At 49.9% G+C, this 12,072-nt stretch overlaps 1 protein-coding gene across 1 annotated transcript in view; it reads left to right on the forward strand.

The window, feature by feature from the left end:
- Positions 1 to 6,340: 6,340 nt before the first annotated feature.
- The window catches only part of PTCHD1 (patched domain containing 1), a 54,689-nt gene continuing 48,957 nt past the window's right edge, over positions 6,341 to 12,072 (forward strand). The window contains exon 1 of the mRNA XM_047765546.1: positions 6,341 to 6,729. Within this exon, the coding sequence (XP_047621502.1) occupies positions 6,379 to 6,729 (351 nt within the window). The 5' untranslated portion in view covers positions 6,341 to 6,378. The remainder of the gene's footprint in view (positions 6,730 to 12,072) is intronic.

Below are 12,072 nucleotides of genomic sequence, written 5' to 3' on the forward strand. Positions count from 1 at the left end.
TTTTGAAAGATGGAGAAAAGGTCAGGCCACACATTCTGCATTTTAGAAGAAAAAGAGCAAAGAAAAGATTTGGACCTGACCACCTCAACCTACTGGTGGCATGTTTAGCCTAGATATCAAGTAACTTGTTCCAAAATGTTTCTCCCTGAATTGATGTATGAAACATCCCTCTCTTAGCCCTGAGTCCTGTGTTTATTCAAGAAAATGTTTTTGTATGAATTTTTCCTTACTTCATGATTGATCATTTTTACGAAAGACTCATGATGATATTGAGAGCCTATTGAGTTGGCGGAATATCCTGAAAGCCTCAGATATTCAATCAGCACACTTTTGAGAGGAGATCATCTATACACAGCAGTATGCCTCTTTATCTTAAGCAGCCTACTAGGACTTGCCACACACATGAGTTCTCTCTTCAAATGCAAGTTTAAACTATCTTAGAAGTCTCCCTTTGGGTAAACTTTCTGTGAATATGGTGCTGCTCTGCATAAAACAGCTTGTTGGTCAAAACAAGGCTGAGTCCTAGTAGATATTTTATGGTGGCATCCCCACAAAAAACACTGGTGTTTATCAGGGGACCTTCCCCACTCTGAAAGGTAAATGCTTGTTATACTTTTTTCCTTCCCTGCATGTGTTTCCATTCTCCAAAAAATCTTACCTAGATGGCATCTTTTGGGATGGCAGAAGCACCCTCCACTGAGAAATACATCAGGGTTACTGAGATAAGGATAGTATCAATTGATGATAAACATACTATGCTAAGTACCACTCCAAAACTGCAGCCACCCAAATATCTTTTGTAGGATCCTGCTATGCACAGTTCATGACTGACATAGAAAAGTCTAGATTTAAGAGATATGCATGAAAACATGTTGTTTCTCAGGCAGAAATGGTGATGTGATTATTGAAAGCTAAAGCTTGACATACTTGCTAGACCAGAGAAGACCTTTGTTTCTAGTCTTTTCAAACCAAATAAGCTTTTCTTTGGGGTCCACACTCTTTCCACACCATGATCAATCCCTTGGGCATCTCTGAGCAATGCTGAGCTAAGAGACTGATTCCAAGTGTAACAGATGATAGAAATTCCCCCCAGGTGGGAATATTTCATTTATTTGACCAAGAAATTAAATCTCTGCAAAGGAATGCCCTTGTCCCTTCCAATTTAACAATAACTAGAAAGGCATCTCTTAGGAGCTATCCACTTAAAATGTAGCGATGGATATTTGACCCTAAGAAAATAGAGGTGCAGTCTGAGATTTACCTACAGGATGTTCATCTCAGTGCTATTTACAAAAGCAAACGTTTTAGAAACCTAAATGTCCAGCAATGTGGTGTAAGCTAAAGTTTCAGCCATATGATGAATCCTATGCAGCCATTAAAATGTTTTATAGCAATAGTGACGTGAGAAAATGCTCATAATCTATTTGATGGAAAAAATGGTTATCAAACAATGTTTATTATGACTTTCTTATTTTAGAAAATAAGAGTGTATAAACATTGTATATGCATTGCCAAAGCCCTCTTGCCAAAGATCACCAGGAATATGACAGTAATTGGACAAGCTGGCTTTATTTTTCATTGCAGCAAGGGAGAAGATGCACTATGGAGAAGTGAGGGGTGTCTCAATAAGAAGGTGCTGGAAAAGATTTGTAGGATTTGGGCTTGTGTTAATGATTTGGGGTAAAGTTTAGGGCAGTGGGGCTTGTTCTGGTTTGGGTTCTGACAGGAAGCAGGTGTAGTTTCAGGACTGGGTGTCTTACTAAAATTTTTATTTCGAGAGAGAAAAGACTAGATCAAGGCTAAAGCTGCAATTTGGTTTTTTTTTATTTGGTTTTGTTTTTTGCTTTTTTGTTGTTGCTTTTTGCTTTTTAGGGCCCTAAGTGTGGCATATGGAAGTTCCCAGGCTAGGGGTTGAATCAGAGCTGCAGCTGCCGGTATACCACAGCCACAGCAATGCAGGATCCAAGCGGCATCTGATCCTACACCACAGCTCAGGGCAATGCCAGATCCTCAACCCACTGAGCAAAGCCAGGGATCGAACCCACATCCTCATAGATACTAGTCGGGTTTGGTACCACTGAGCCGCAGTGGGAACTCCCTGCAATTTGTTTTTAACACACCACAACAGCCACTCATATTGCCCAAGGTAGGAACATATTTGATCATTTTTGTGATTTGGACGGGGTTCCTGTTTTATCTTTGTTCGGACATGATTTTGGAGTGTTCCTAATTTTGTCTGGATCCATCACAGTCACACAAAAATGACCTTATCCACCATGTATTTGGGGGAATGATTTTTTGCTCAACAGAACACCAAAGCTTAGCTGTGAGTTACCAGGGCAGGTCCTAGCAATGCCAAGTCCCAGCTGATTATACCAGGAAAGCTTCTGGATGGCAGAGACTACCTAGTTCACATACATGTATTCATCCAGAGCAGACCAGAATTGTAACAAATATCATTCACTATGTGTTTGTGATATCCCAGGCACTGTTTTAAGTGCCTTATATTTTCAATTTAAGGAACTCTGTGGAGTAAACACAATTAAAATGCCCATTTTCCAGAATAGAAAAGTGTGGCATAAAGAGATTAAGTTACTCACCAAACATAAGTAACAGACAACTTAATTCAACTTAGTGGCTATAGACCAATAGTCTTAACCTCTCTGTTATATTATCTGTGTGTACAATAAATTATCAACAGAGGTTATCTTTGAAAGGTGGTGAAAGTACAGGGATATAGGCATCTTTGGGTTTCCTTTTCCTTGTACTTATTTTCTAGATTTTCTACAATTAATATGTATTAATTTTTAATCAGAAAAAGGAATAATTTACGAAGGTACTTATGGAAGCTCTGTGCCCAAGGTCACTGTCCTAAATGCCGCTCTTTGTTAGCCTCAATGCTCCCCTGAACATCTGAATCTAAAGAGAAGAAAAATCAAATGGGAAGAAGCAATGCCCTCTCTGTGTGCCTTCCTGCTCTAGCTCTCGCTCTCTCTCTCTCTCTCTCTCTCTCTCTCTCTCTCTCAATCTCTCTGTCTCTCCAACTCAATTTAGACGATACTAACTGGATTTCCCGCATTTAAAAGTGGCATGAAGACCAACTCTCAGGTAATACAGTCTCTGAATTAAAGCCAGTAGGATGGAAGTCTCTCCCCCCTCCCCAGTATACATAAGAACTGGGAACAAAGATGGGAGGGCTAGAAGCAAATGCCTAGTCTCAAAGGAAAGGCCTTTTCCTTGTTGGAGAAAAACACTCCCACCGGCCAGCTGAGCACTGCAGGGTTTGTCCCGCTCTAGGACTCAGCTCAGGCACCGAGCGAGAGAGGGGACGCCTTGCTCTTCAGCCTGCGTGAGGGCTTACATTAAAAGGCCGAAAATTCTAGGGGCAAGAGCGAACCAAGATTAGGAGGGAGCCATTTAGAGGGACAAAGACCTCAGCATGAAAAGAGCTTTGCCAAAATGTTAAAGCCTCCCCAGCCGACCTGCCGGCTAGTTTCCTTTTACTTCTGTCGCTGCTCTGGCATCTGGGCACAGGAAACATCTGTTTGCTCCCCGCCCAGAGACGGACTTTAGACCTCCTGAGAGGTGCCCACCCACCAGCTGCCGCCGGCTCGGCCGCGAAGAACTGGGCTCGCAGTAATTCCCACTGCCACCGCACCCCCCGCCCCCTTTCCTCCCCCGGCCCTTTCCCTCTTTCTATCTGCCCCGGCCGAGAGCCACGCAAGGGATCCACCCTGCCATTTAGCACCTCGACTGCGCAGTGGTGGGTGGTTTCCCAAAGCGTGTGCCCTCGCAGCCGCTCGCGCTCCCGTCGCCGCTTGCAGGGGCACAAGTCAATGAGGCTTTTCCCTCCTCGATCATCGTGAATCAGCAAAGCGCTGCAGAGCAGCGGCGTCTCCGAGAGCAGAAATTAAGATGATGGGGGAAGGGCAGGAGTGGAGTGTTGCGGGGGAACTCCTAGTCCCTCCCAAGGTGTTCCTCCCGAGAAAGGCAATTCGGGGAGGGGGGCGGGAGGGGGCGATGTTGACTGGAAGCAGCTGGTGAACCAGAGGGAGGCTTTGGAAACAGAGTGGTGTGGGAATAGCGAGGGTGAGCTGAGAAAGTAGACGAGAGTACGGCTGGGTCGAAGGATCTAGGGAGCGCAGACAGAGCTGAGCGGGTGCGCCCCCGGGGTGGGCAGCGCCGCAGTTGCAGGTATTGCTGAGGGAATACAGGGTGGAGGGTCTGGTGGGGGGGAAGGGAAGAGAGGAACCAAAAAAAGGAGGATTTCCCGTCCCACGACTTCCTGTTTCGAATGTGCAAGTTCCCAAGTTCAGTTTGAGAAGTGGAGGGCTTGGCATTAGGGAATCTGTGACGGGAACATTAGGGAACTACCTCCCTTAGCCGCGTTCTCCCACCCATTTCCCTCTCCCTCTCCTTCCCTCTCTTCATCCTCTCTCTCCTCCTGCTTTTCTTCTTCCTCCTCCTCCTCTCCCTACCCTGTCTACCTTCAGCTTTGATTAATATGCATGTCCATGCTCAGTAGTGCGGGCCACACTCCAAGAGCCGCGCCTCCTGTCACCGCCGCCTCTCGCTTGACCCTTGGCATTAAGAGGCCAAGCAAGAGCGACCCGAGGCATGGGATGGGAAGGCCAAGCGCTCGGAGCGCGAAACCTAGGGACCCCTCTCCGCGCCCCATTCCCCGCCACCCTGGCCGGACAAGAGCGCCTCAGTGGCCCAGACTCCGAGATCCCGCTCGGTCGGTGTTGCAATGGATAAACCCCGGGGCTTGGAGCGCGCAACGAACCGCGCCAAATTGTACCTGTGCGTGGCCGTTCCCGCCGCCGCAGGTCTATCCCGGGCCCAAAGCCGGCGCCCGCCTTCTCGGGGAATTCTCTGGAGGGGGTGTGCGAGGGGAACCACGGTGGCTGCCAGCTAGCTCACGGCTGGCGCGCACAAGCACACGCCCAACTTTGCCGAGCCGTCGGCGCCCCCCGGGTTCCCCCGCGCCCCCTGCGGCTCGACACTCTCGGAGACCATATCTCTCTCCAGGTCTGAGATAATGTGTCCCCCACTCCCACACTCGAGCATTTGAGGAGGAGAGGGCGGGGTGGAGGAGAGAAGGGGAGTAACGCTACTGTCTCCCTGACCAGCTGTTCGCAAACACTCTACGCCCGCAGGGGCGCCCGCTCCAGCCCCGCCGCACCAGGTCCCCCAGACCCGCCAGTGACGACAGAGAGAGGAGGAGGAGAAGGAGGAGGAGGCAGTGCGGAGAGGCGGGAGTCCGGGAGCACCAGAGCCCTGGCGAACAGCGGCTCTACCGACTAAGCATCATTATCAGCACTTTTATTACCGGGGGACCGAGTGGGGAGGTTGAGGGGCGCACATCAGAACTGTCCAACCCAGTTCGGAGCGACCCTAAATGAGAGCGAGAAGAAAGATTCTCCACAGGCGCCTTCGGAGTGGACGTGCCCCAGACGCACACCCGGACTCTGTGGTCCCGAGGAAGCTGCAGTGTTGGGGATATTTTAAATGGCTCTTACTTGAGAGGAGGCGTGATTTCCACGTTCGAGCGTCTTCGCTCCCCACCCCCTCTCCGCACCAGCCAGTGCGCGCCACCACCTGAGCCTGGCGAGAGCCGGGGCGCACGCAGTCCTCGGCCTCCTCCTTTCCGCCTCTGGGGGGACTCGGCTCTGAGTGGGTCCGCCCGACGCCCCCCGGGAAAACTCTTTACTTTTTGTTTGGAAAATCGGGGCCGTTTCTCTATTCATCTCTGGGTCTCCCCGGAGGAGGACAGGGGAGGGAAGGGGAGGGCGTGCGTGGCGGGCCGGGCCGGGGGAGGGGAGTGCGGGGAGGGGAGGGGACTGGGTGTAGCCTGGAATTCTCCGTCCTCGTGTTCCTAGGCTGGCGCGCAGAGTCTCCCCGCGATAGCGCCGCCGCCGCTCCCCGCGCCACCCCGTCGTTGGCCTCGGGGGTCGGGTGAGTGGGGTCATGACGCGCCGCGGGGGCTGCCCCGGGCCCCTCCCGCGCTGAGCCGGGACACTGCCCCGCCGCGCGGAGCCCCTCGGGCGGGGAGGCGGCGGGGGGTGGGGAGGGCGCACGGGGTAGGGCGGGGTGGGGGCGGCGCGGAGGCCGCCAAGCTGGGGGGCTCTCCGGGCCGGCGCGGCCGCGGGCAGGAGGGCGTGTCTCCGGCCCGAGGGGACCCTCCCGAGGCGCGGCGCGGGACTCCCCGATGGTGGTGCCGCGGCTCCGGGAGAGCACCGGGTCTCGCCTCCGCCGCCGCCGCCGCCGCCGCCGTCGCCGCCGCGGGCGCCACCACCGCCGCCGCCGCCGCCGCCGCCGCCCGAGCCCGCGCCGAGCGTGCGCCTCGCCCTCCTCCCGCGCCCGCTCTGCTCTAGGATGCTGCGGCAGGTTCTGCACAGGGGCTTGAGGACGTGTTTCTCCCGGCTCGGCCACTTCATTGCCAGTCACCCTGTCTTCTTCGCCTCGGCGCCGGTGCTCATCTCCATCCTGCTCGGCGCCAGCTTCAGCCGCTACCAGGTCGAGGAGAGCGTGGAGCACCTGCTGGCGCCCCAGCACAGCCTCGCCAAGATCGAGCGCAACCTCGTCAACAGCCTCTTCCCGGTCAACCGCTCCAAACACCGGCTCTACTCAGACCTGCAGACCCCTGGGCGCTACGGCCGGGTCATCGTCACCTCCTTCCAGAAAGCCAACATGCTGGACCAGCATCACACCGACCTGATCTTAAAGGTGAGAGGGGGGCGGGCGCGGCAGCCTCTGCGGGCGCCGCTGCCGCGGTTGGGCGGGCTGTGCGCGGGGGTCCGGGTTGAGAGCGCCGCCTCTCCCATCCCAGGCAACTGCCGCAGGGGCTCCGCTGCACCGCGCGCCCCTCGAAGGCCACCCAGAGCCGCCTAGCCTCCTGGGCGGGGAGCGTCCGGGTCCGGGGCCCGGCCCTGCCCTGGCCGCCGTCTCCGCCACCCCGGCAGCCGCTGCAACAGTTGGGGCGGCGGCGGCCACCGTGCCGTGGTCGGTGCGCTTGTTTTGGTTGCAGTGGTCTGGGGGGCGGGGAGGCTTTGGGGTAACTGGGCCAGAAGGAGCCGAACTACAGAAGACATTCTAGAAAGTCCTACTACTTGGAAACAAAATACTATGTTGGAGGGATCCCGAGCCCCCTCTCCCCTGTCCTCCTTTTTTCTCACTTCCTCTGGCCCCGGAGTGTTTGGAGAAAGGCTGCTCAAGGGGGCTGCGAGGGGGCAGAGGAATGTGAAGTGGGCTGGTGAAGAAAATGCCTCCCACCCCCAGAAAGCAGTGCGGTCCTGGCGAGGACAGGGGCTGCCCTGATGCCCTCGTCCCCGGGGCGAGGTAGCCATCTCTGTCTCCTAGGGTGGGAAATGATGTCTGTCATTTGCAGTTGTTTCATCTTTCACAGCACCTCCTCTCCTCCGAAATGCAAAAACTTGTTTGGGAAATGGGGGATTCGACTGATCCACTTTTGCATCTGGGCGAGAGGGTGCATCTGGGCGAGAGGGTGAGGGGCAGAGCCAGAAAGGTGAGGACAGAAGCTAGGCTGTGTGGCCCTGAGGGGAGCAGCTGCTTGGAGGGTGACACTCGGACAAACAGGTTGTGCCATCAGCCTGAGGTGGCAGTTTGATGTAAGCAGTGAGGTTAATGGTGATAACTTTCAGGAAGTTCCTAAGAAAAGCAGAGGAGTGAGGACTAGAGATGGAAAAGTGGGGACCTTGGGAGAGAAAAGCAAAAAATAGGTGAGAATGTTCCATCCAAGTCCTGGTGGGGATTATGGGTCTTGTTTACTTAAGATTCTCCTCTGGGGAGGGTGGATGGGAACCAGTCCCAGCTGGAGCCCTCGGGCAGAGGGATGGAAGGTGCTGGTTTTGTGTGGGTCTCTGGACCAGTTCTGGCATTGGAGGCTGGTGAGATTTCTCATCTGTTTACCCAACAAGCAGCCAGTGAACCTGAGGGATGCCTTCCTTCTCTTTTTGTCTACAGGTAACCCTTTATCCTTAGAGACAAGCTAATTTCCCTCTATTATTTTCCTCTCTCTATTTGTGGACATGTTGTCAATTAGCAATTAGTACTGAGGGGAATCTGACTAGGGACTCAGTAGAATTAGGACCTCCCCCATTGGGCGGCCCATGATATTTTTGATGGCACACACATCATCACACACACTCATCACAGATCCTTAGTAACATTAATCCCGAGTTGCTTGCTTTTCTCAGGACTATGCTTCCAACATCGAAGTGGTTTTTTTCCCCCCAGTAATGTTAGTTAATGTCTTTTGACACACAGATAAATACTGCTCCAAAGGCTTTCCTAAAAAAACAAGTAGTAGTTTCATCACAGGCTTAAGGAAACTGTAATTTAGCCAGTCCTGACAGTTAGAAAGCTGCCCCATCTTTTGATAGATGGTCTACTAAATGATGTTTCTCTTTGTATTTTCTGAAGTGATGTTTCCACTGGCTTTTTTTCTCCTAACAAACTGTCACGCCACTGTGACGGGCAGTCACCGGTTACATTCACTTTCAAGGTTAATGAGACATCAACAGGCACATCAGATCTCTTTTCAACTGGATTGTTTATCTCCTATTGGATTTTGATCTGTTCAGGACAGAAAACCATATTAGAAGAGAAAGTTGGGGCTGGAGAGAGAGGGAGGCTGGGCTTTGCCTCCATATCTAAAGGGCAACTTTAAAGGACGGCGGTCTTGTGAATGAATTGTTTTAAGGGACGGGATGTGTTTTCATGTTCCAGGTGTCTGGGGGAAATCAAAATCAAGTGTAATAGTGGTCAGAACTCATTGCTAGCTGATGGCTCTCCGGTGAGATGAATTCATAGAGCTTATGAAAAGCCAGACTCATGAAACTGAGGGAATTGCCTTCAATTGTATATATCCATTTTTCCTTCTTATATCCAACCCCTATTTTGGGGAGGTATGAAGCTGGGGAACAGAAAAATGGGTCCTCGGTCGTCATGGTAATATTAAGTGTGGGAACAAGCACTTACTGTTTTTTCTCTCTCTTTTTTTTTTTTTTCCTATTGGAGACATGAAAGATTTGTCCTCTACAAAAGGTACTAGGAGTGAGAGTGTCACTGTTTCTGCCCTTACTACATTATTCTGATACTTTGTTGCTGGCATCAAGGAAGGATAGCACTGACAGTTAACACTGTCCATAACACCAACCAGCCCTTGCCTGTTTTACAGCATTGCATTGGAAGTAAAGTGGAGGAAGCATAACCAGGGTTTGGGGCTTTCTCCGGCCACACTATAAAACTAAAGGAAGTAACTGGCAGTACTTACTCCTCATGGTGCTCTGAGGTGGAACCTGTTCAGGGAAAGAGATCCCTCCTGGGATATTAGTCTAGCTACTTTCTGATCAAAAATAGACTGGGAAGGGATTATGACAACAAATGAAAATTCAGGTTGCTTTTTTAAAATATAAGTGAGCGTATCACAGAAAAAAAAAATGATCCATGTTTGAAAATCCAGCTGATCTGCTTTGGAGGTGCTTTCTCAAATTAATGCCAGTGACATGATTGCCATACTCTGACCTCTGCAGCCTAGGATTTGACCACAATATGCGAGAGGGGTGACTCTCCCTAACAGTGGTTTCCTCTGAGGGCTGCGGGGCAAAGATGTAATTTGGGGTAAAAGTGGGTGGGGCCTGATGGTGCTGGTAATGGATCAGCCATTAATTTCTGAACACCTTTAAATACACGTTGATCTTCAAAAGTTTTCGTTTCTCCAGAAGATTAAATTTAAGTCATTGTTATATTTTAACAAAAAATCCATGATGCAAATTTCAGAATAGTGCCCTCACAAGCTTTTATGGACATATTTCTTCTTGATCACCTACAATGAAGTGTAAGCAGGTCTTCGTTGATAACTGATCTGCCTGTGATGGAGACAATACTTGCTTTATTCCAGAATTATCTCTGTAAAGAACAAGTTTAGCTCACTTCTTATAATTATGATATCATCTTTATAACAGCTTCTAAGCTATAAACATGTAGTATGTTTAAATACAGTAAACACCTCAGGGTAGGCAGGAAAAGTGGTGTTAATTCCATTTTATAGCTGTGAAAGCTGCTCCTTAGAAATTAACTGACTTGTCCACAGAAAGAAAGACAAAGACAGAACCAGGACTGTGACCCAGGGTTTTGACTCCCAGCCCAGTACTCTTTTCACTATCATTTACTGCCTCCCAAATGAAAAACTACTTGAATGATTTAATATGTGCATTTCTTCTATCCAAATAAAGTCTATTTGACTGACACCCCCATCCCATACCATTGTTTAACAGTGACTATTGGATCTTAAGGACATTCTCTTGACTGATACTGCTTGGTGTCAATGGAAATCCACATATAGAAACTCTACACGCCCAACGTGAAGACACTTGTAATTAGCAATATACAGAAATAGAAAGAATATTTTCCGGGAAAAGAAAAAATCTCTGCATGATTGAATGCAGCGATTTCCTGTCTGAGTGCTGTTCATTGGCCGGGTCCAGGTGGATTTGACTCCATTGCCTCACACCATCCGTGGCGCATAGTAGACCTTCGGAAACTATCTGCCTAGCGACCCAGCCCTAGTTTGCTCAGATGTTTACCACTTTAAAGGCAGGTCGTAGGCTTCTTTTTTTCCAAGACGCCATTCTTCCTTCCTTGATCACCTCTGTCGTCACATCAAGACACATTTCCGTTTTCAAATTGGGTAGGAGCATCTCCTTTGCACAGCATCCTCTTCTCCAGAGGAACATCATAGGACACTTTATGCCAAACCAAGGGAAGGACACATCCTCACTCTGCAGGTCGTCTTCCTCTTACTTACAGGGGTATCCCGTTTTGTGCAGATATTGAGTTTCTATTTTATTTCATCTTTTGGTGTTTAAACATATTAAGGAGAATTAAGCTGCAAATGAGATTGAGAGAATTTAACTCGGAGTTGTTTAATTCAAGCTTTCCACGAAGGGCAGCATAACTGCTAGCTCAGGGTCACAAAGACCTGGTAGCTGGCTCTAGATCCCAGTTTTTCAAATACTGTCTCAGCACTTTCAGTCCTTACAGGAATCGCCATCATTTCTTTCTCTATAGTCTAAGGATTGGCAAATTCCAGCCTAGTTTTGAGCTTAGGAGTTTCTACATTTTTAGAAGGGTATAACAAAACAAAATAAAAACAAAGAATGTGAGATAAGAGATGACTTCTGAAAGTCTAAAATATTTACTCTTTGTCTTTTAGTAAAGAAGTTCCTATATGCCAAATTCCCTTCCTGTATTCCAAAACTCCCTTCCTGGAGCAATTTCCAGAGGTTAATGCTGTTAAATAACCTCTAAGGCAGTGGTTCTCAACCAGGGGGTGACTGTGCCCTGAAGGAGACATTTAGCAGTGGCTGAGGGATGAGTTGCCCCTGGCATCTAGTGGGTGGAGGGTATAGATGCCGTTAAATATCCTCAGTGTGCAGGACAGCCCTCAACAGCAAAGAATTATCTGGCCCCAAATCCTGCTTAAAAGGCTTCATTTGTGAATTTCTTCTGTTGTGTGAGGATTGCTTTTTATCTGCATTGGTTATGTCAAATGAAAAAAATGCCAAAGAGAAGTTCACATCCAAAAACCTTTGAGAACTTTGAGGACAAGTACTGTGACCTCTGAGGAGATGCTCATTTGGGCATTCGAGCAAAGACCAGATTTTCAAGTGTCACCTTTCCTAAGAGGCAGGAATCTTGCCCTCCCTTAGCTCTGTCCCAGGGTAGAGGAACCCAGGACACTGGGGAAGGTCTAACTGCTTGAATGGCGAAGCTGCTGAATTGGCTCTGGCCTCGAGGCTTGTCGGACTACCCATTACTGGCAGGCTGACCCTCAATCTGAAGCAGTCACCCACTAAGCCAGGCTTCTCCTAACAGCACATGACCGCCCACTGTGAGCAGTGACCCGCCGAGGAGGCAGGAGGCAGCGCTTTGTTGCCTAGTCCAGCTGCTCTGCCTTTCTGAACAGAAAATGACAAAAGAAGAGCTTGCATCCAAAGAACAGGAGCTCAAAGACCCTTGGGTTTGGAAGGCACCTTAAAGGTCATC

The sequence above is a fragment of the Phacochoerus africanus genome, chromosome X (assembly GCF_016906955.1).
Source record: "Phacochoerus africanus isolate WHEZ1 chromosome X, ROS_Pafr_v1, whole genome shotgun sequence".
NCBI classification, from domain to species: domain Eukaryota; kingdom Metazoa; phylum Chordata; class Mammalia; order Artiodactyla; family Suidae; genus Phacochoerus; species Phacochoerus africanus.